This window comes from Carassius gibelio, chromosome B3 (assembly GCF_023724105.1).
Source record: "Carassius gibelio isolate Cgi1373 ecotype wild population from Czech Republic chromosome B3, carGib1.2-hapl.c, whole genome shotgun sequence".
Taxonomy (NCBI): Eukaryota; Metazoa; Chordata; class Actinopteri; order Cypriniformes; family Cyprinidae; genus Carassius; species Carassius gibelio.
The window spans coordinates 55,186,956-55,210,246 of record NC_068398.1 but is presented as its reverse complement, the minus strand read 5'-3'; the positions used below and the strand labels follow the sequence as shown (position 1 = coordinate 55,210,246).

At 38.4% G+C, this 23,291-nt stretch overlaps 2 protein-coding genes across 2 annotated transcripts; both read right to left on the bottom strand.

Moving 5' to 3' along the window:
• Positions 1 to 1,006: 1,006 nt before the first annotated feature.
• LOC127953747 (fez family zinc finger protein 1-like) lies at positions 1,007 to 4,242 on the bottom strand. The gene is made up of 4 exons (XM_052553032.1): positions 3,141 to 4,242; positions 2,930 to 3,064; positions 1,878 to 2,010; positions 1,007 to 1,735 (listed from the first exon to the last, which is right to left on the bottom strand). Exons 1-4 carry the CDS (start codon positions 3,903 to 3,905, stop codon positions 1,476 to 1,478), a joined length of 1,293 nt encoding a protein of 430 aa, XP_052408992.1. The 5' UTR covers positions 3,906 to 4,242; the 3' UTR covers positions 1,007 to 1,475.
• A 2,836-nt stretch (positions 4,243 to 7,078) lies between these two features.
• On the bottom strand, positions 7,079 to 23,034 carry LOC127951857 (calcium-dependent secretion activator 2-like). The gene is made up of 10 exons (XM_052549936.1): positions 22,742 to 23,034; positions 19,628 to 19,783; positions 19,395 to 19,542; positions 18,110 to 18,124; positions 16,415 to 16,489; positions 16,094 to 16,177; positions 15,962 to 15,994; positions 10,417 to 10,524; positions 8,175 to 8,279; positions 7,079 to 7,933 (listed from the first exon to the last, which is right to left on the bottom strand). Exons 1-10 carry the CDS (start codon positions 23,017 to 23,019, stop codon positions 7,763 to 7,765), a joined length of 1,173 nt encoding a protein of 390 aa, XP_052405896.1. The 5' UTR covers positions 23,020 to 23,034; the 3' UTR covers positions 7,079 to 7,762.
• Between the last annotated feature and the right edge of the window lie 257 nt (positions 23,035 to 23,291).

Here is a 23,291-nt window from a genome sequence, read left to right as displayed (position 1 = left end):
ATGAACGATAATCAACTCGACACCGAGTAGGAAATAGAAATTGATTAGGACAAAAATAAAAATAATCAAAAGTAGGCTACGCAAATAAACGCAAGACATTTTTTTTAAATAATTCTTTTTGGGATGGGAGTTGTCTTACAGTATAAAAAATTATGATAATAATAGAAACTGAAGTTTTACAAAAACGTACAAAAAGTTTGAATTGAATATGAATATACATATTTGTTGAAGAATACAAAGATGAGTTTGGATACTGTGCTGCCTTGCAGCTCCCTCACATCAGACATAATAGGGATATTTTAGCATTTAGATCATATAATATTGGGAGCTGTTCAGTCTCGTGGTGCTGAAGTAGTTCATGGCCCTACCCCATGCCCATGCCTCGAGATCTATTTATTAAATTAATTTACACCAAATCATTGGCATCCATACTGCAATAAATCCTCACTTATACAAGCTTATAAAAATTAATTTATAGGTGAAATGTAAAAAAAAAATAATTGTACAAGCAACCTTTTTAAATCTGACCAGTTGCCCCTGAGCTTTGTCATGGTTTTGACAGAATATTCTCAGCACATGTTTAGTAACATTATTATTGAAATGGCATTCCCATACGGTAAATTAAAATTGACCGGTTGTATTCCACTAGGCTATATATTTTAGAGAATATTTCCCTTTTTAGTTTTGTCCACTAGAGGGGGCATTCTCTCTTCATAATACATCTCTCTTTATAATACAGTCTCTACAGATACACTGCTGCAGTTCAGTTAGTGCCAGTTAAGAGTACCACTATTATGATACTGATTATGGCATGGGATATCCGTCATTACATAGACCTTAATGAATATTGCTTGACAAGAAAGACACTTAAACTCTCCGTTCGCATAATTTATCGTCGATCTTTTTTTTAGAAATTATCTATTATTCCCAGTCTTCTTTATAACACGCGTCATACATGCGTATTCATAGAGAGAGAGAAAATATATATAGCATAAGATATGTTTTATTTATTTTGATTCCCTAGCCCCCTTATCATATGCTTTATAATCTTTTTGACAGATCAGATGCCATTGGAAATGTACAACAAACCTTGCATATATATTCACATTGATTTAACAAAACGTTTACAGTTGGCAAACAGTATAGCTAATACAAAGAACTGTATAAATAATAAACATATAAAATGGGGTTTAAAATACACAGCGGTCACGAGAATTAATGTTCCATATACGGGTTTAATTACTCTCTTTAAGTTAATGACAACAGTACAGTTTCAAATAAATAAGACTGTCGTTACCCTGAGAGTAAAAAGAATAATGTAATCATCTACCATCCACAGACAAGCTTCAACAAAATGACGGTCGCTCAGAATGATACAAATAATAATAAAAATACGTTTAAAAAAATAAAACGTTGCATGCGCGGTTAGATTTTCTTTTTTCTCGGAGCATTTTCCCGCGGGACGCAGAGGAGGTTCAGTGCGCCTCCAGGCTCGCGGGGGGTGTCGATGGGGAGCGCGGTCCTGGGGAAGTGTCGTGCAGTTTCCTAATGTGTTTCTTAAGATCAAAGTTCCTGCAGAAACCCTTGCCGCATGTCGGACAGGTGAAAGGCTTCTTGTCGTTGTGCGTGTGCATGTGAAACGTGAGGTTGTACACCTGGTGGAAAGCTTTGTTGCAGATATTGCACTTGAACTGTTTTTCTCCGCTGTGGGTCAGTTTGTGGTTCTTGTAGTTTCCTTGAAAACAAAACACTAGATGTGAGAATCCAATAAAAAAAAACAAAAAAACCAAACAATAAATATTCAAACAAATATTAAATAAATCGCATGTTTAAATATGATTACACGATAAATAGAAAACGCACTTTAGAACAACTACCTTTCTGATGAAATCCTTTGCCGCAGAATTCACAGATGAAGGGTTTGTATCCCGCGTGGATTCGTGTGTGAGTGTTGAGAGTTGAGCTTCGGTTGAAAGCTTTGCCACATTGGTTGCATTTATGCGGTTTTTCCTGCAAACACAAGAAACGTTATGGCGCACAATAAAGCTAACGACTGAGTGAAAAATATTTGACTTTTACGAGATATTTCTATGATATTATGATAAACTGGTTCATTACTGCTTGCCTACAATATACTGATAAACGGAACTGAGTCCGAAATGATATTTCATTATTATTATAATTTAATGTTGTTGTTGTTTATAATTATTTGTATTATTATTCTTAATAATAAAATGCTTGCAAATTTTTCCGTTATTATATCATTAATATTTTTTTAAATCTTAAACCATTACCCATTATCATAATTTATTCATCTTAAACTATTATCTGATTTTTTTAAATGCAAAAACGTCTTAAGAAATAAATCTTCTAATAGAGAGAGAGAAAATACAAAATGCCTCATTTTATTCCATGATTTTATTATTTTTTTTTTTACTTGAATATTGCATAACGAATGAATTAAGCTATAATTCTCTTTTTATATACTACTACTACTACTAATAACAATACAATTATTACATGTTAGGTAAAAACTGTTAGCCTGAATGCACTGTAAGTCGCTTTGGAAAAAGCATCTGCTGAATGCATACATTTAATTTAATTTTTAATTTACATGTAGGATTATTTACCCATAAAACATAACAGAGATTGCAAATTAGCAGTACACTGATTTTTCAAAGATGTAAATAAAACAGCTACTAGAGTAGGCTATGTTTTACAAGAAAATGCCATTTCAGTTTTTTTCTACTTCGAAATTTCACATTTAGTGCTATGCTTCTTTGTAGGATAATTGTGAAATTTTTTCAGCAAATGGAAATTGTTTCTACACCTACAGCTTATTCAGGGTAGGTGAATAAATTGATTTGAGATACACCGGCAGCAGTAGTATGATTTTAAATGTTATTTGTAAAATCATGCACATGGTTACCTGAGTGTGGATGATTTTATGGCGACACAGAGTGCTCGCTTGTCTGAATCCTTTGCCGCACACTTTACAGACAAACGGTCTGGCGCCCGTGTGAACCGGCATGTGACGCGTTAAATTATAGTGCGCGTTGAACACCTGAAAATTGCAAATTGTGTTAAAAAAAGTGGATGCAATCTGTGCCAAACTAGAAGATCGATCTCGCTTGTCTCACCTTGCCACAAACTTCACAGGTGAACACCTTTGGTTTGGTTTGAGCAGAGCCGCTGTTTAATTTGGCCACGGAGTTCTTGAACAACTTCTCCGACAAGATGTGCGCGCTCTCCTTCATGTAATGGTGCAGGTGAGAGTGAGAAAGCTCCTTAAAAGACACGCCGGGAGGGGGACACCTGTCCGCAGCGGCGCCCGGTTTGCTCTTCTCCGAGGAGAACAGGCTCTTCTGGCGCGCGTGCAGCGGCGCGTTGAGGAGGTACGACGCCATGGGGTGCAGGTTCATCAGACCCGCGTGAGGCGGACACGCGCTTTCCCCGCAGTTCAGGTAACAGACGGCGGCGCCCATGGCGTGGAATGACGACTGGTTGACCACGCGCGGCCGAAAGAGTTTGTACTGTCCGATGGCCGGGGTCGCGTCTTGCTGCTCGTTCTTGTAATTCAACCCGATGCTCAGCAGCTCGTTCGCGTTGTAGGAAACCGCGTCAGGGTGGTCTAATCCATTGACGTGAAGTTTATGAGGCGGGTCGCAGGCGAGCGGCACGAGGGGGATCATGCAGTGCAGCGGCGCGGGAGACTGCTTGGGCTCCGCTTTCCCCGCGGGAGCGTGGAACAAGTTGGGGAACGGTATCGACTTTGGCTCGGGCGTCCTGGCCATAATCCTTTCGATCGAAAACGCGAGAGGTTTGGAGCTCGCGATCATGCTTCCTCCCGTCGAAGCCGAAGGGGCGCCGAATATTCCCGGTGAGTGGTACAGTGCGCTGTCCATGACTCGAGCACAGCACCTGTACCCGTGTCGTCCTTTTGTAGTTAAGTTTGATTCCTCTCAGTGACCCGCGAGGAAAGACATCATCAAGCGCAAGGCCCCCCGGCTGCTCCGCTGCTTGTCAATTGCGGACAATCAGCACTTATGTCCGCCCCGGATTGCTCAATAAAGAGTGTTTTGTCAATAGCGTAACTCAGGGCTCACCACGCGCGCACGTCAAAGACACGCAAAGCAGCCCAGATGCTCGATTTAGTTAGAGCTATATCAATCACTACAGCGGCTCTCTCTCTCTCTCCTCCTCTCTCTCTCCCTGCACTTGTCCTACACACTGCTGTGGGTGACTAACTCAAGAAGGTGCTCTTTATTAGCAATGTAAAGCGCTGGGCGAATCTCCGGTCCCCTCGCGCCTCGCTGTGACATCATTACATCGCACAAGATGACAGGCGCGCGCATGCATCATGTTTGTCAACATCTGACATATGAAAACTCCCGAATTACATGAGTTGAAACCGCATTCACAGGTTTTTTTTTTTTTGGACTGGAAGGCGATATTATAATAGCACATACTTTATTCAGGACTGTTTACTTTTTGTTTGTTTGTTTATTTATAAAAAATGTTTTATTTGAATTAAAGCGAACGCATATTAAGACTGAAATACACTGAACGGACACGATATTTGGATTTGGCGATTTTGTTTAAACGTCAGTGTTTTCTGGATGTAATAATCTCATATTTTTCAGATGTAAATTAATTTTCAAATCTACAACGTTTTCCTAAAACTGTTGCTAGAAACCATAAAACTGTGATTTGTAATACTATAGAATTTTTTTTTTTTTTTTTGCAATATGTTGTGGTAATTACGTTTACTTGTTAAACTATATTTAAATGTAACAAAAAATAGAAAATATTTAAGAAAATATATTGGATAGACTATATTAGATAGGAATAATTAATAAAAAAAGGCTAATGATAAAAATCGAAACAAATACTAATAGCCTTTTAACAGTAGCCCATTGAAGTAAATTTAGGCGAGTGTATATTGTTCTGTTAATTTCTATTTTTATATGAAGTCTTATAATGTGACCTCAGGGGCTGTTGGCCATGTATGATCGTAGCTGTCCCCCTGTAGTTAATATTTAATTGGTTAAACTGTTGGTGTTCGTGTCACAACAGTCTCCAGTGTTTAAGCGCTGATTCCAGCAACAGCTGTTATCTGATCGAGCCTACAGTGAATTCACAGTGTTCCCCTATTGTGTGTACAAATAATTTAATGTAAATTATAAGAAATAATTATTTGTTATGCTTTTGCGTCTCATTAGTGAAACTTCACGCGACCATAGATTTGCCATCGCGCGCCACCTCACACGCACAGAAAAAAAAGCATTATAAAAAGCGAAATTTCGCATCAGACGACCTTCGTTTTCAAACGCAAACTCGTGAGGACATTCATCTGGGAATTGTGCGCCAAACGAGAGGTATTAACAGCAAAACGCCTCCAAAGAGCTGAGATCATGCCACGAGAGAGAGTGAGAGAGGCGCGCGCCACAGTCACTCCGCGCGCACAAGGAGAGATCAGAAGCGGAAGCTCGGTGTGAAACCCATTTGACACTCATTTGATGCGAAGACATTTTTCGTGAAGGATTATTCTGTTTAAAGGTAACATATAAATGCAAAATGAGTGCGTCGATGACAAGTCGTGGCTTTAAAATATTTTATGTTTATTAGTAGGCATATTTATTCTCAAATATAGGCTAGGCCTACATAATACAGATTTTATACAATGGCTATTGACGCTCGGCGGTAAAATAAATGCGCTAAAATGTTTGTGTTTTCAGGGCGACTTTAGGACATTGCTAATTTTGAGTGCTGTTCAATTGGAAGCAGATGGGTGTCGAATAACTAGCAATTTGGAGCTTTTTTTCACATAATAAGCAGGCGCCTCACTGTTGTCATGGGCTGCTCCTCAGATTTCTTCAGCTGGGCGAAGGCGGAACGAGAAAAGAAATCCTCTGTAATCATATCACGGCACAAATACATCTTATTGTTTGTTTCGTTTTGCTTAACGTTTGTAATGTTTTTTTCGTCACCCTTAAATACAAAAATACGTTCAATCAAGCAGTAATCTGAAAATGAGAAATATATAGGTTATATGTGTCGATAAAACTCGGTTTAGCTCATTTCGAGAGAGTTACATTTTTATTGAAAGTCAAATTATTAGTTATTTGATATGACGGTAAATGATGATATGCATTTAATTTGTTGGTTGCATTTGCTAAAGCTACATGCAAAGCTAATTTCAGTAGGATAATAAATACAATATGATTGGATTACAGAAATTACCTCACAGTCGCGATTTCTGACAGTGAAGACTAGACATTTATAATATCATATTTGAAAAATAATAATAATTATAATAAAAGCATTTATTTTATCCCATTATCTTCATTCACCCCCCACCCCGACCATAACACTACATATAAAGCTGAAATCATTTTAAATGCAGTTTAAATAAAACGTCTCATGTACCCGACTCAAACAGCAAGCGAAACCGTTACACTAGGTAAATGTTTCATACTTTAGCTTAAACAGTCTATTTTTATATTTCATTCGACGTTTTATTTAGCAAACCCAGAATTTACTAATTATGTTAACTCGTGACCCGTCTTATTTAGTGTAGACGTCTAGAATGAACAGGATTGTAGTAAGCTATTCTAGTAATAGATTCCTATGAATAGAATTCCATTTCTTTCTTTCTGATTTGTTTGTTTAATATAATGCACAACAAAGAAAAGGGCCATTTAAGGTGATGCTGAAAAGAACATATAGTAAACCGCACACTAAATGGGTTTGAGACCCAAGACCAGTAAATTGGGCTAACTTTTAATAGTGACTGAAACGAGATCTAAATAAAATCAAATGTTGAATATGTAAGGAGATCACATTCAAGCATTAATAAATGTGTAATGCTTGAATAAACAAACTAAAATTGCATTTAAAGTTTTTAATTTTTTTTTTCCAAATGTATAAATGTAAATCTAAAAATGATACATTTTTTTTTATTACCCTTAAAAAGCTTTTTGTTGTTTAAATGCATTTTTAATTGTTTCATTTCGAGGCTACTTAGCCTTTATGTGCGTCATATAATTTCATGCAAAAAAAAAAAAGACCAGAGAAGTGACATTAAAAACACTTTTATTGTAGCCTAACACTTAAAGACACCTGGGCAATCTCAGGTGCACAAGGACTAGAAATATACAGCTCTCATTAAAACCCAGTGTCATTTTCTTTCATCTGAAACATAGTTGGACATCGACAGCATACTATACATGACAGACTCGGCGGTTATTTCAACAGAAGAATCTGAATGTGAATTCATAGCTATTGAGTGGAACAGTGTCACGACTTTACTACAGTGAACAACTAGCATTTCATCCATCATATTTAGAGCTTTGGCCTGAGGATCTGAAGCTGATGCAAGAAAAAAAAAAAGCATATAAGCAGACACTACTTCCCTCACGCTCTGTATTTATAGTTTTCACTGTGGTACAAAGTGTCCACGATACACTTACAAATCATCGCCTGGTTCTTTGTGGGGAATTTTGTGCCTACAAGTGCTTCCCGCTATTCGAGCTTGCCTTGGGATGAGCCACCGTATCACTGCACATCAAATACAGAACGACGGAGACACTTTAGCTGTCTGTAAAGTGGCCAATGATAGTTTTATACAAGCATGGTGAAATCGGCTTAGACAAGAGGGCAGTGCAGCACTGGCTAGGGAGCATGAAGCGTGATCTCCAATCAGGAGAGCTGGAATCAGACCTCTTCATATCAAGTTTATGACTGTCCAGCAGATGGGATGTTAACCCTCCTCTTCATCACTGTCCCTCATGGTAATGCCCTGCAGACCGTCTGTGGCCGACACGGCCGCCGTGGCTTCCTCGATAGTGAGACGGTTGTAAACGGTCTCGTAGGTCTTGTTGTTCAATGTGGTGTCTAACACGCCCTGCAGCCTGAAGTCACGGTACGACTTCTGTACGACAAAAATAAAGACGGAGAACAATGAAGTAGTTTAAGGACACGTACATTTTACTTTTTGACTTCTCATACATCAGGATTCGCCTGAAATGGCACTTGTGTACTAATTAATCTCTCATTCTCATGGTAATGGAATTCGTTGTGCAGCCAAGCTGAACTTGACACTCTTGTCACGGTCAATTAGCATCAACAGTGTTTCGAACAAAAACTTCACGCTGTATTCTTTTTTTTTTTACCTTGACAATCTTGATGAGAGTTTTGAGTTGGTAAACATGCAGCTGCTGGTCGAGTCTGTCCGTCAGCCAGGCGCACACCGCCTTCATCAAAGAGCAGTACCATTGCTGTGCATGAGAGAAAGACAGAGATAAACCTTGGTGCGGATAGAAATGTGATGCAAAAAACCCTCAGTACTTTAAGTAAATAAAAAGAAACACGGTGCATGAATTTCACATCCGTGCTCTGTATTTTGCAGTCCTCAAAAATTATTTCTTTTAAAACTCAAGCTTCACATACATTTTTTTTTTTTTTTAGCAAAGAACCTGCAAGAAACCGTTGGCTACCTATTCAGCGTATTAAATATTCATTACTTAATTTGTCATTACTGAACTTACAAGAAGTATCTTCTGGTGCCCCAAGTATCATCTGAGGTCGTGTTTGCACATAATAATAAACTTAAAGATACCAAATCTACTAATTACAGAGCTAACACTTGAATCTGCATATAAAGGTGTCACCTTACACCTTTAGATCACATTTTACTTCACACAGGGACACCTTATATAATTACTGGTCTTTTCTATGAATGAAGCCGGTTCTTTAATCGGCGGCGTTCAGACTGTGAATCGGTTTTGCGCGAGAACCTCTGACACCAGCTTGTGTTTGCGTTCAGCCTGGTAATTTCATTTTGGAAATCATTAGCTCACGTGGTCAAAAACTTAAAGAGACTGAGATTTTATTGTGCAGCAGGTGCTTACTATATTATTTCATGCAATCGCACAAGTGCATGATGACAGATTCATGTTTACTGGTGAAATACAACACTTAGACCCGTTGTTATTGAGCTTCCCATGTAATTTAAAGTCAGGCTTTACTTTAACACGTCCAAATTTGTGACGGGAGCGTAAATGAATCCAAACAGCAGTCAAATAATCAGCAAAGTCCGCTACAGCCGTTAACAAAAAGCGGGCAAAACGGAAAGATGAGACGCCACTTAATTAAAGCACTTAGGCTGGTTGGGAAACAGATGACTGTGCTCTAATTGTTGGAGGTGAAAGAATGGCAAGGCATTTCTTCATATCAGACGAATCTCCGTTGGTAATCACACGCGTAAGTGTCCACTTGTCTGGTTCATTAGGGAGGCAGGGGAGGGCAGCCTCCACACCTGTGACCAGGCTGAGGGCCGCGGCCCCTCGCCGTGCAAACCTCCTCGCTCCGCTAATCACAGTGATTTAGCGCCCTGGACAAACAGACCACAGCCTGCAAGGGCATGCAGAGACTGATTTTCTTATTTCCTTGAGTGCCTTCGCAACACAACACTGAATGGTGCAGCGGCTCGTCCTTAAGAAGAAACACTCAAATATATTCACGTCCAAACCTTTAGTTGTCCAGAGACACAAGTTAGATTAAATGTTTTGAAACCGATGGATTCTTAAGACTTGAGATGCACCGCACACACAGGCTCAGGTTGATGAGGAAGTTTCTGCGGTGACACACGGCGGCCCTTCTCTCGGCTCGCTCTTGGGGCATGACTGTGTGCGTGTGACACACATTAGGGGCAGCTGGTGTGCAGGGCACCTCTATCCCGCCTGCCTGTCTCTATCGGCAGCCTCAGCAAAGGTCTAATAAATCAAGAGAAGACATCAAACACTGCTTCTCTCCAATCTGGCTCGGAATAGGACATTTTCGAAGGCAATCTGCTCAGGATTTATAGGGGCGGGAGGGTTGTGTGTACAACCTCTTGAGTGTTTGCGCCGTTATATAGATCTGGTGTCTCTGAAAGCAGATTGGAAGGATGAGCAGTGTGTTCTAAACAAAATTAAGGAGCGAGACGTATGCATTTGCGCCTTCTACCTCTCTCTCAATGTTGTTTGAGAGTAAACAGGTCAACAGGCGCCCCGGGTGAGTGCTCAGGCACTGGAAGTGGTCACAGTAGGCTGATGAGTGCTCTTGGTGAGGCCTCATTGCCTCTTCCTACAAAAACTTTCCCCACCCCTTCTCACCTCCAATGGCCTTGGCTTTACAATACCCACAGCTGAGGAAATGGGGTGGGAACGCAGTTGAAAAAGAACCGAGACCGATTAATAAAGGAACAGAATGCAATGTTGGAATGTCCATTCATGACTTGCTTGAAGTAATTCTGCTGGCTTTGCATTGATCTTTAGACTTACAATGAAACATTTCTGTGTCTATGGTGTCTGAAAGCAGTTGGGCGAAACTGAATCTCATGTATAGTGTGTTCTGTGACTGCCAGGAACTTACGTCAAATATCTTTTCAGTGTACATCTCGTCGTTCACACGGTCTCGCAGAATATCCTGATTCTGTCGTACAAAGGTGATGTAGGTATCTGCTAGATCCATACCGGGTTTCTGTTGAAGGCGATGGATTCAAAGTTAGCATTGATTAATTCATCCTGAGTCTTCATTTGTTTTTTGATGCAAAGCAAATTTTGCCAGAAAACATGCCAATGATTTATACTGAGCCATTCAAACTTTATTTTCATAAAGGTGGACTAAGTAAAACATTTTGAATCTAAAGAAATGTGCAATATTTTGGACGCAACATCAGTCAGATCAGTGGCAGAGTAAAAGCTGTTTTATTCTACATAGGAGCGGGTCACCTCATGGTCACAGCCACTTTGAGATCACAAGACCAGATTATTCTAATACTTTATTCTTATTATACCAATAACTGCAGCATTTGCGTATAATGTTTACGCTACTATAAATATCATTAGTGTTATACTTCTTGGTGTGAATTGGCCTTTATTGTATATTCTTTTATGAATTGAAGAAGAGAGACATTTAAAAAAATATGATGACAATTATTATTATTAATAAATAAGAGCTGGTATTTCTGCAGTGACATTGTTAACTAAAATTATTTGCTTTTATATGATGCTTCTTTCACGACCACCATCTCTGCCTGCTGAATGATGTTTAAAAAAATAAAAACACTTGTAAACGTTAAATATTTATAAAAACTAGTACCAAAAAGCATCTGCGACACTTATACCCCATTAAAAGCAATCCTTTTACCTCTGGAAAAATATTTCTATTCACACTGCAGCTGTTAAAACCTGTGTCCTATTGGTGCTGTAATTGCTGTGACATGTTTCCCACCCATGACTCAAGGGCTGACATAGCTCGAGGGCTTGATTGCTGGAAAACTCCCTTTTTATTATGGGGCCCATTAGAGAGCAAAGAGACACCTAAACGTCAACCTCCTGTTCTTGTCAGGCCTCTCTTCTTGTGAGTTTGTGTGTTGGTCACATGACAGAATGAAGGTCCAATGATGTGACAGAACCAGTGTGCTGAAGCTATTTTGAAACTCTTGGGTTTTTAAAACCTTACCAAAAATCTTACTGACCCCAAACTTTGATTGGCAATGTGTATATGATTTGATATATTCCAATATATATTTATCTAACAACATCAGGATAATCATTGAATTGAACAGACTCAATACTAATAAAACCAAAAACACTTAAAACAATTGTGACGTGACATACAGCTAATTAAGCGGTCAAACGCAATGTGAATGGACGTCTGTACAAGGACTCAACAAGGGATCCAATCTGGTTTTGAACTGATTCTTTACAATGAACTGGACATTATATACGAGGACCTTATTATTCCATCACTCTGCTGTAAATTTGCACATGCAACTTGATGTAAAAACGTTTCCTGTAATAGTGGAAAACTGTCATGCTACTAATACAAGTTAGTCTATGTAGTAACGTCCTTAATTGTAGGAAGATATCAACTCCCCAATACTGGACAGCAACACATTCAAACATTTCATTCAACACTTATTGGACTATACATTATAACCTCCTGACTGCATCCACAGTCGGCTGAGATCCAGACAAACAGCAGTTGATCAAATACAACTGGGATCTCAAGAGGACTTCATGTCATGTTGAGGAAGAGGGCTTCAGAGGTCTTCACAGACATATTATATTATCATGAAGGGCAGAAACCTGCCACTTCCTGTGCGGAACCAAGCACATAATTGCTGATGTATCATGGCAATCACCTGCGACCCCATAAAAGGCACTTGGGTGGAAACAAGACAGGGTCTTTTTAACCCAATGCCCTTCCTTCCATCTCTCTGACAGGATGACAAAGCCTGTGATGGACTGATAAGCAGACAAAAACACGATCTTCTCTCACAAAATCCAACCGGAGGACCAAGGGACAGGCCCGATCCGTCAGACCAGACAATGCCATGACGGTTGGGTGTGGGCAGAGTGTGAATGAGAATAAATAGAGAGGTATGGGACGGTGCGATTAAGGCCAGGTTAATGACTGGTTAAGCTAAGTGGATAAATGGCGTGGATGGCAAACAGAGGAGAAAGGGAAGGGGAGACAAAATGTGCAGTAATTACACAGAGCTGCTATCCTGGCTTCCTGCCACTGCCTCATTCACTGTCCAGGTGCAGGTGTGTGGGAGCGCGTGTGTGTGTGCGGTACCAAAGTAGAGAGCATGTGAAGTGCGTTTGTGCAAGTTTTGAGTAAATACTTTGTTGTGGTAACACTAATGTGAGTGCAGATTCGAGCCGTGGGTGTGAATGTGTGAATGAGTGTGTTAACAGAGCGCTATCGGGAGGGCGTCTCGCCAGAAAGCCCAGGCGCTTGAATGGCAGCCTTCACAAAGGAGCAGAGGAGCTTAACCTTTCGTGACAAGAGTCCAGAAATGTTCAGTGCCAAAGGCCAGACCATAGCCAGGTTCTCTCCCCCCCACCTCCAGCTTCAGCAGGAGCTGAGAAAAGGGCTTACTTGGAGCAGCGTTCCTTCTGCACAAAAGCGCATGGTGGTGGTTACGTTATAATCTGATGGGGAGATGGGGTGTTCACTCGCTGCACACCTCGGGGAGCTAAAGCCAAGAGCTCGGGTGGAGCGATGGGGTGTGGATGTGTAGGGTTTGACTGACTTTTCTGTTCTTAATTTTGTCGGTGTGCTTTGTACAGTGGTCCCAAAAAGTATTTGGACACTTAAGTCACGCCTGAAAACCAGTAAATACAAAATATCACACAGAGTATCATTAATTTGAAAGAAGAATAACACAAGCGTGTTAGACATTGTTAAGTATGAAATGAATGAGTAAACGTAAAAAAGCATTTAGAAATTCTATTTATATATGAATGCCACTGCATTGGTTTCATAGCACAAACATACTTTTGAAGTTTAAATAATGTATATTTTTTCAAGTTGCTAATTATATGAAAACAGTTCAAAATCAAGACAAATTGTATATTCAGGCATGTAAGTCACTTGTAAATATGTATAAATGTTATAAATGTATTATAGAAACCATTTAAACAACTTTAATATTTTTAATGAAATATAGAACAAGCACACTTTTAAACTTTTTAATTTTTACGTTTTTTTTTTTTTTTTTTTTTGCCAATGACAAAACAAAAGATAAACTGTTTAAAATCAAAACAAAATGTATTTAGTCACTTAGGTCATATGTAAATATTAATGAATGTTAATGCATTAGACAAAATATCAAATCAAGAGTAATGTTTTAAAAGAAATACAGCACTAGCACACTTTTAAAGTAAAACTTTTAGGTTTAAAAAAATTAAGATGCAAATTATAAAGTGACAGGAAACTGGTTCAAAATCAACACAATGAATTTAGACACTTAAGTCGCACATAAATATCTATGCATATTATCGCATTAGATAAAATATAAAATTAATTGTAATCTTTTTCAAGAGAAATAGCAAACACATTTCAAAAAGTGTAAAGTTTTGAAAGATTTTTGAAGTTGCAAATGATAAAACAAAAGTGAAACTTTTAAAGTTGCAAAATCAAGTAGACACACAAGTCGCACTTAACTGTATGTATGAATGTTATTTCACATGATAAAATACCAAAACAAGTTTGAACATTTAAAAAAACCTTAAAAATAGCTTTTAAGTTTTAAAAGATAAAACAGTTGATAAACTTTTTAAAATTAAGTCAAAAACTATTCTGTTTGTACTAATTTTGCATTGTTCTATGATGGCCACTTATAAGGTTATCAAGATTTTTACATCAAAAAACATAATTTTTCTGTCCTATTTTGACTCTCATCGGAACACTCTGTTTGAATAAGCGTGGAGGATTGTAGATTAAAAACGCATAAATACTCAGTACATATCAAAAGCAATAGTGAACATGTAATAAAAAGTTACTCACACTTGTGTGGTGCAATATTACTTTCGGATCCAATATATTTGGCACAGCATTGTCTTTTAGTTTCAATCTTTCGGAAAAACCTGTGTCTAATTTTGCCTTGTTTGTAAACAAATCCATGGTAAAATTAAGTCAGCAAAGGACCAAGTTCTTACTGACGTGATCTGAAACTGCATCTGCTCTTTTCTAACGTTGAGATCAGAAGGACATCTTGTGGTTTTTGGAGCATCTTTTATCGTTTGGTTTCTGTGTAGACCTGCGTTTGCTTCTCTCGTTATTTACACTACATGAGCGAATTGGTGGGCGGGGCTAAACAAGCAGTGATGTAGAAGCAGGCGTTGATCTTCTTTGGAGGTGGGGTTTAGCCACACTATTACGTCATAAAGTGGCAAGCAGTTATTTTGGCAGATTGGCTTCAATATATGCTGTTTTTAGACTAATAAGAAAGTTTTGAGTTCTGAAACTTACAGGATGTTTGTATAGTACAATGATGTCAAAACATCAAGGAAATTTTGATTTCTCAGTTCATGACTTCATACATCCACTAAAATCACTCTTTGATTAAGCTTTGGCCATCATGGACTCTGCATTCACAAAATGCCACAGAAAAACCTTTAATAACGGGTGTTCCAATTCTGTGGAAATCCAAACATTCCTGGCCTTTGTCTGTTTGCATATTAAGTATTTTGGCTTATTTGATAATGCTTTCATCTGCCAAAAAATATAGTTCTCTCAGCCTTGTTGAACATTTTACAATGTTTAAATTTCATTCCACAAATTCCCCCCCAAAACCAGCACTAAACAAAAAAACGTCTGTAAATTTAATCCAGGTCTAGTTCTTGTTCAAAGAGTCTAGAAGAGCTAGTTTTGAGAAAAGGTATCATTCATATATATGTGTGTGTGTGTGTATTTTTAAATTAGGGTTTATATCATCTAAAGAAATGACATTTATACATTTCATGTGACACCCTTTGTGAGCATGACAGATTGCTTTTAGAAATGTCTCCTCAAGTTTCTGAACAGTGGCGTATGTATGAACACAAAATCTAGTCTGATATTAGTCACGGAACTAACTGGAATGATTAGTTGGTAATGTTTTTATTCAGAAAGCCCTTCTGTAATACTGTGGTCGCGGTTCAGGAGGTCATGTGATTACTCAGTCTTTCCCTCACCCTGTGTTAGTTTCTTTCTGCTTGCTCACTGTCTGCGCTCTGAACAGTGCTGGTTCCCGGTGATTCATTAGCATCTTTTTCTGCTTGTGACGGCCCATTGTCAACACTGTGGCAGATCGTGAGACCGATTTTAAGCCAATCGGGTTGCTAATTAGTCTTGCTCAGCCAGCTCTGATAGACGCTCCAGTCCTGCTTTCATTTGGCCATGAATCGCAAATGATAAAAAAATATATAATTGTGTTAAGTAATAATACACATTAAGCCTTTTTAAATATTAAAAACAAAGCAAGATGGAAATGCTTGGCAAAGCTGAATAGAGAATCTGTTTCCCTAAGTAAATAATAAAACACACACACACACACAAACAAAAATGCAAAGCAGCATGCAAAAATATCCACATGGGGCATGCGGGTATCGTGCACATTTATGTCCAAAATGACACTTACTGGGACATCCACATATTTGGCTGCTGCTTTTACCTTTAAAACAAAATACCTGCTGAATATCTTTGGCTCATTTAATGTATGAAATGAGATCCTGGAAAGGGGTGTGGGTGGGATAAATGTGAAAATACTCACTGTGAAAGACAGGATGGAGGAGAAGAATGTTCCCTCATCATATCGTGAGATTTTGGACAACACCCCATCCAGAACAGCTGCAAACTGTGAAAGCAAAGAAGTATGTTTGCGTGACAAGCACATACGCCTTTAGCACAAGCAACAATTAGCAATTTAGGACAAAGTAGCATTCGCTGAAAAGGTACAACAGATATAACGTTTCCCGAAACATTGATGATTTTCGAGTTGCTTGCAGTGAAGGCCAGCTGAAACGAATGGGGAAAAGCCAAAAGAAGGCAAAAAGGCTTAAAAGAAGCTGAGACAATGGCTTTTTCGGAGTACCTTTGAGACCAAGGAGGAGATCATATCCTTAAAGGCCTCATCGATCAAGACATCGATTTTTGAGTGGTACTGCTGCTGTAGGACAAGAAGAGGAGGAGAAACATCAACAAATACAACAGGCATGACAGGAAACGCATGGATCGCGAGGCATCCTAAAAGAACAACATGCTCACAAAGACTTATTTCGGCAGAGGGAAAAATCCTCCCTGTGTAACAGGGCTGAGTTAAGCAGCTATTAGGCCCATTATTCCGGTGAATGGCATTCCTGCTCTCGTTTAGGGCAAAGGAATTTTTGTGCGGCCACAATTAGGGCAGCCTTGTGTTTTTCTAAAGAACCCGTCCAGCTGCGGCGACCAAAGGCTCACACTACATTCAATTTATCCGCCATTTCATGTCTGATAAGTCTTATTCACCTATTTTGTGGAAAAGAGGCGAGAGGGAGAGTAGGAAGGAGAAAGCGAGGGCTTGGGGGTGTGTGAGAGAGAGAGAGCGCATCCATTTGGGCGCGTTGAATAGATGCCTTCGCCTGCATGCGCTGCAAGCAGGAGTTCATCTCCGCCAACAATGGCCATTCATGGTGAATCTAAAGGACACCCAAATTAAAAATTTCAATCAACAATGCGTGCAGATCGGTGACAAATTGAGGGTGCTAAGAGGTCACTGTCAGCAGCCCTAATTTTCTTTTCACCCTTTTTTCCCTGCGTGCAAAATGGCAGCTTTTTCATAAATGGCATTTTAGGAGAATCTTGAGGACTTTTTACCTCAATTAACACTTCCATGTTTGCTTTTTATACGGCTAAACGGCGAGGGCTCTTATTTTTTGCATTAGTGCCGATTAAATAGGGAGGTCTTTGCCATGTGTGTGAAAACCAAAAGAACAATAATTTCTTTTGACAACATTTATCTGGTAGTCATCCACTTCAGAGTCACTTCAGCGAGATGGCAGCTTATAAAGCATAACCTTGTATTTAGAAAATAAAGCGGCAGGCAAACTCGGGTAAAATAATCTTTTCATTGTTTTTAAATAAAGTCTTTCACAAACACACACTGTTGGCCATTAAATTCAATCCTGTGTGAAGGAAAATCAGTTGAGTGTTGAGAAATACCTTTTAACCCAATACTAAGAAGTAAGTGGAATTAAAAGTGGCGGTTTCTCGCAGCCGTGTGACTATCTCGCCGCACAAGGCCACATACTTTAAGTGTTACTGTTGGAGAAAATGAATCTTTTTTTTTTTTTCGTAAAGTTAGCGCCTGATTTTTTTTTTTTTTTTTTTTTTAGGACTGGAAAAGAGTAGTATTGACTAAGACAGCACAATTCAGAAAATAATTAGTTTAACAAAAACAAATAGTTTACTGGTATTTGAGAAGCTTTCATACATCTACATGTGCACTAAATATGAAGAAGAGAAAGAGACGGCAGTGATCAAATCTGAGGTTGTTTCTATAACCAAAATCATTTCAAATTCAAATAACACAAGTGTGTTAACAAGAGGTTCCACTCATTTTTGACATTCTGAAAATGTTTTACTGAGTATTTGTTCATACAATGGAAATCCATGTTATTTGGTTCCCAAATAAGACATGAGTAAATGATGACACTTTTATTTTAAGGATGAACTATCCCGTTAAGAGTTAATTGCACACAATGAGTTCTATCTGTTCACACAGAGATGAGACGGTAGAGGGGACACTTACCCACTGTTGTTCAACCTTGGGTTCATGCAATAACGTGCAGGACATGCAGGGATGAGTCGAAGAAAGACAATGAACAAAAAGACAAAAAAAAAAAACACATATTGAATGAAAAGTAATCTAAGAGTTGGTTAATGGACAGCCATCAGATGTATAATTATGATCATTAATTAGCTAAAAGCTAAAACAGTCAATTATTAAAACAAAACAAAAATAGAAACTACTAAAATGTAAACTATAAGGTACCAAAATGTTATCCTTATTCATAGCAAAAATATATAATTTTTTTTGTGACCTGGGTACCAAAATAAACAAACAAACAAATAAATATAAACATATTAAACACAATTTAAACCACATTCACAATTTGAAAATGCAGTTTGAAATCAGTGTGAATGGCTAATTCAGATTTAATTGAGTTTTCTTCATTGTTCATTATGGGATGCATGTAATGTCATATAAAATGTGTGATATCTATAACTGTGTCTAAATCCTCTTGTTTGTTTACCTCATACTGAACTGTGACATTTAATCTGGATTTAAAAACCAATTGGGAGTTGTCTCTAGTGTGAACACATTTTAAGTGAGTCCTAACTGTACTCTGATTCATAATTATCCAATTGAGATCTTTCAAGGATAATTAAAATATCTTTTGCTCTCTGGTCAGAAGCTGACAGAACAATTTTTTGAAAGAGGTGCATTTCTGAAATCAGTTCACTACAGTTTTTTTTTTTTTAATAGAAGAAACTACTCTTTCTACACATTGCTATGTGAAATGTTCACACAAAAACAGAAAATTAGATATCTAGACATAACAGGAGCATGGTTTTCATAAAAATGAGAAGCCTGTATAATGATTTGGCTTGTTTGAAATTAAAAAGGCAGCTCTGGGTGTCGGGTTTGGCTGTGGTTTGTACAAGGTCTCTGGAGCATAAGGACTTTCTGGTCGAGACTTCTCTCTAGGCAGAAGAAGAGCTGGTAATAATATCGCCCACAGAAAGGAAGCACAAAATGCTTCACACTAACCATTAACACCTGCGCAAGTTCAACTCAAAAGCAAGTTTGAGAAAGGAGAAACTGATAAATAGACCTTTGCCAGTTTGACAGCTATTCAAATGGGTGATTAGAGTCGCGTAATTCAATGTTCTCCATCTTGTTTTCAACTCCCAACTGCTAATTGAACAGAGACTAGATGTTTTTATGAACACCATACGTCTCATAAAAAACATCTACTAAGGTGAAGATGAATGTGTCTGTACAGACGAACCCTGATAGGTTTGTGACGTACCTCCTGACCTTGGTCAAGAACACAGAGCTTGGAGCACTGCTTCTTGGCATCCATGAGAACATTGAACATTGTGCACACAGACAAGGGGATGCGGAAATCAGTCGACTTGCAAGATTTCTGCATTTTAGAGTCAAAGGCAGCTTTGGTCCTAGACATCAGAGATGGAGAAATCAGTTACATGAAGCCCCTGTCTTTAAAATGAATGCCATTTTTTTAGTCCTTAAACAGCTGACCTTTTGACACAAGCCTCCATCATATCACTAGCCATCAGTTTGAGCCTCTGCTCCAGATGTTTGGCGAACTCCGGCTCTGGCCAGTGCAGGTCCATCACGAACATCTGAAGAGCATCCAGCTTCCAGAATAGATCTTCTGATGTGGCCGAGCCGTTACTGAGGAAGACAGAAATAGTGACATATCAGCACATGCTTGAATTAAAAGCCCTATTTCCCACAGCAAATACATTACAAATCTTTAAAGGAGAAAAGAAACATGCAAAACTAAGGTATGAATGCCAAGGTCAAAGTACTGTAGACAAAAGACTGTGACTCCATTATTTAACATATTGTTTGTCTTACTTAAAAGATTACATGATGACAGACAGACAGACCAAAAGTAATGAATACAGCTGGCCAGAAACATTAATCTTTAGGTCTTTCAACATTTGATTCATTATCAGGTGTGTGATTTATTTGAATCGTCAAAGTTATTATAGAATTATAAAATTGAAGTAATTATATAGCTTATAAAATAGCATTATATAAATATTATAATTGATGAAGTTCATAATTATAAACAAATATTTATAATACTTTAAATAAAAAGAATGTTTTATATTTGAAATAGTAATATATTAATATATTTAGTCTTAAATAGCTAATATATTAATTTGCAATCTTATGTATAATACATTGTAAGTATATTAATATTAGTCTTATAATTAATATATTAATATCAAATATTCTTTATATTATTATAATTATTAAAAATTTTCTAACAAAATTCTATTTTAGAATTATCATATTATTATAACATACTGAAATATTAAATTTGAATACTTATTCACATATTTTAGATTATATTAAATTTAATATATTCTATAAAATGAACATTTTGTAATTAATATATATTTGACATTAATATTAATATTTTACATGATTTCACATGTCACATTACTGTAACCCCTACATATTTCTCACTTGCATACAAATGTCTGATAAATCGATTCATATAAATGCACTTTCTAAAGGGTTCAGAGACTCAAAAAGGGGACGGAGGACTTCTACTGTATGTAAAAACACCTTTTATTGGCAATGAGCAGTTAAGTCCCTAAATTGCAAAATGCACAGTCAAACGACTAATCATGCGAGAGAGGTGCTGTGGAAGTCAGGTTCTCTTGCACCCAGCTGACTGAAGTGCATCAGACATGACTGTCTGTCTAAGAGCGGTTGTTCCAAAGCTACAGGAAGTCGAGATTGACAGCAATTTCCACTGATGTTGTGTGCGACTCCGCTGGGTTCTAATGGACTCAGGAGATCTTAGCCGATCGAGACAGATGGAGCGGCACTGCTGTGTCAACTAGTCGACATAGCAACGTGCAGCCGCAAGCAGCACACCTAAAAAAGGCCACTCGTTCCACTCGCTGTTAAAAGACTGTTACCTTCACAAGTGGCGGTCCGGGAAAATAAATCGTTTGGCAAAGTCCACTGTGCAATTAAAAGGGGCGAGCACAAGCTCCCACTTGATTAATTAGTGGCGGTATGGTCCGTAAGGGCCCCCTCGGGGGTCCGCGCCTCCGCCTCGAGCTCGAGTGAGCAAAGGAAAGAGGCAGGGTGAACAAATGGACGAGTTTCTCGCCTGATGAAGAGACTCCCCCGGGGAGGAACACAAAGTTCTCGCCGAATCTAACAAGCAGCTAACCACAGAGTCCCCTCTGACAGACACCCACAGGACTACACCCACTACAGACACTGTTTCAGGCCTGAAAGCTGGTGTGCTTTTACAGTTCACACTCTTTAGGCTAATTGAGATGGATGTAATTTAACTTTCCGACATTATTTAGGCTCTCGTAGCTGTCAGACGTTCTCTTGTCGAGCGAGTCTGTTTACATCTCCGCCCGGATAAAGGTGTTTGAGACGGTGTATGAGGCCACTATACTACAGCGTTACCCTGATAACCCCCGATGGTAGAGAGAAAATAGTGTTGTGTTTATCGTCGCATGCTCACAGCGGGTTTAAACGCTCACAGATTGAACCAGTGATACCTGGGTGCTCCGCGTGTAAGAGAAAAATGAGTTTATGGAGACTGGGCTGTCCATGTGAATCATCTTACAAACAGGTTTCTATGTATTTGTCTGTCTGTCATAATACAAACACAACACCAATTTTGCTCACAAAATATCTGGCAAATGAATGCCTTGTCCAAAAGCATAACGGTGTTCAATTTAACCAATGAAACGCACAACAAAAAGCCAAACAACAGCTCCCAAAAATGATCAGTTACCAAGCCACTTTGGCACAAAACGCAGTAAAATGATCAACACAACACAAACATTTTCAAGCAATCATGTCACAGACGGGATCAATACACTCTGATGGGGATGGGAATCCTAAGCAACTTAGTGATTCAGATTCTAAACAAATGATTCTGGTCCCAAGAAGGATTCTTTTGAGCTTTTGGAGGAGCCCAATGTCTTATAAATGGCCTTAGCTATATAAAATAAAAACAAATTAGCATTTTTTTTTTTATTCAAGTACCAATTTTAAGCACTTAACACAATAAGTAGCAATTTCAGTAGAAATGAGGTAAAACAAGTAGCAAATTCATACAATTCACTCACTTGGTCTAGACTAAACATGACTACATTAAAAATAACTAACTCATGAGAATCACAAACAACCGTTTTATTATCGTATTTTATCATATAAGTGGATCAATTTATGGCCCCTGAAGTATTAAGATCAGATTGGTATTTTATAAAACAGCTATTTGATTCCCAACCCAAGCCGACAGACAGGAAACACATCATAACAGTCATGCAATGGATGCAGTTTATAGGTTCTGAAATTGGAAGTGTGACTGATTGTGCTAAAAATTATTATATAATAAATTACATTTAACTCACAAATGCTTATTATAGCAATAACTGAGCTTCATCAGACCAACAACTGAAAGGATAATTTGGATTATTTACCAATAGGCTACATTACAAATACATATCCCACACTATCTTCCCATGATTTAAATATATTTGAATAGTTGTAAGGCTCGCTTTGCGTATGTTTTGTGGCTATAATAAGCATGTGTCAAGAGCAGTAAGCAGTGATGGCGCCCAGCTGGCCCATACACACGTGCTGTCACACTGCGGCCCCATCCAGGAAGGGGCTGAGAAGCTGGGCATCTGAGGGAGGTTCAGAGGCAGGTTGGGAACCCTGGGCAGTGGAACACTTGGCAGATTGTTGGTGATGGTCCTGCCAGAGATCAGAGAGCAAAAGAGCAGAAAGCCCTGAGAGGAAGCTGACAATAAGACAAGAGAGCAGAATAACCAACAGCTGACTGATGAATCATTCTGAGGCGTCGGACGCTCACTGACAGGAAAGAAATCCACCTTAGCTGGAGAAGATGGCATGTCTAATGAGACGCAAATGAAGACGGGCATACAGTCAGTCCAATGTCATGTTGGAAGCGTCATGTTCAGTTTTGAGCCGCCAGATATAGAAACCCTAGATATAAAATAATTTTTTCTTTTTCTTTCAATGTGTAAAAACATTACTAGAATAGATAGCAGCTAACACTCTGAAAAGTTCATGTCTACTTTGTTGTAAAAGAAAAGTAGAGTTAAAGCTTAAATTAAAAAAAACAATTATAATTAAAGCTGCAAGCAGGGATGAACAGGCCCTC

Bases quoted from the DNA above. Each gene is read 5' to 3' on its own strand.
- LOC127953747 (XM_052553032.1), bottom strand. From the start codon at position 3,905: ATGGACAGCGCACTGTACCACTCACCGGGAATATTCGGCGCCCCTTCG. The intron at 2,011-2,929 runs GTAACCATGTGC...TTGTGTTTGCAG, and splicing joins ATAAAATCATCCACACTCAG to GAAAAACCGCATAAATGCAA. The intron at 1,736-1,877 runs GTAGTTGTTCTA...TTTGTTTTCAAG, and splicing joins CAAAGGATTTCATCAGAAAG to GAAACTACAAGAACCACAAA.
- LOC127951857 (XM_052549936.1), bottom strand. From the start codon at position 23,019: ATGCCATCTTCTCCAGCTAAGGTGGATTTCTTTCCTGTCAGTGAGCGT. The intron at 10,525-15,961 runs GTAAGTGTCATT...CGCCTTCAACAG, and splicing joins CCAAATATGTGGATGTCCCA to AAACCCGGTATGGATCTAGC. The intron at 8,280-10,416 runs GTAAGTTCCTGG...TCTCATGCACAG, and splicing joins ACACTGAAAAGATATTTGAC to CAATGGTACTGCTCTTTGAT.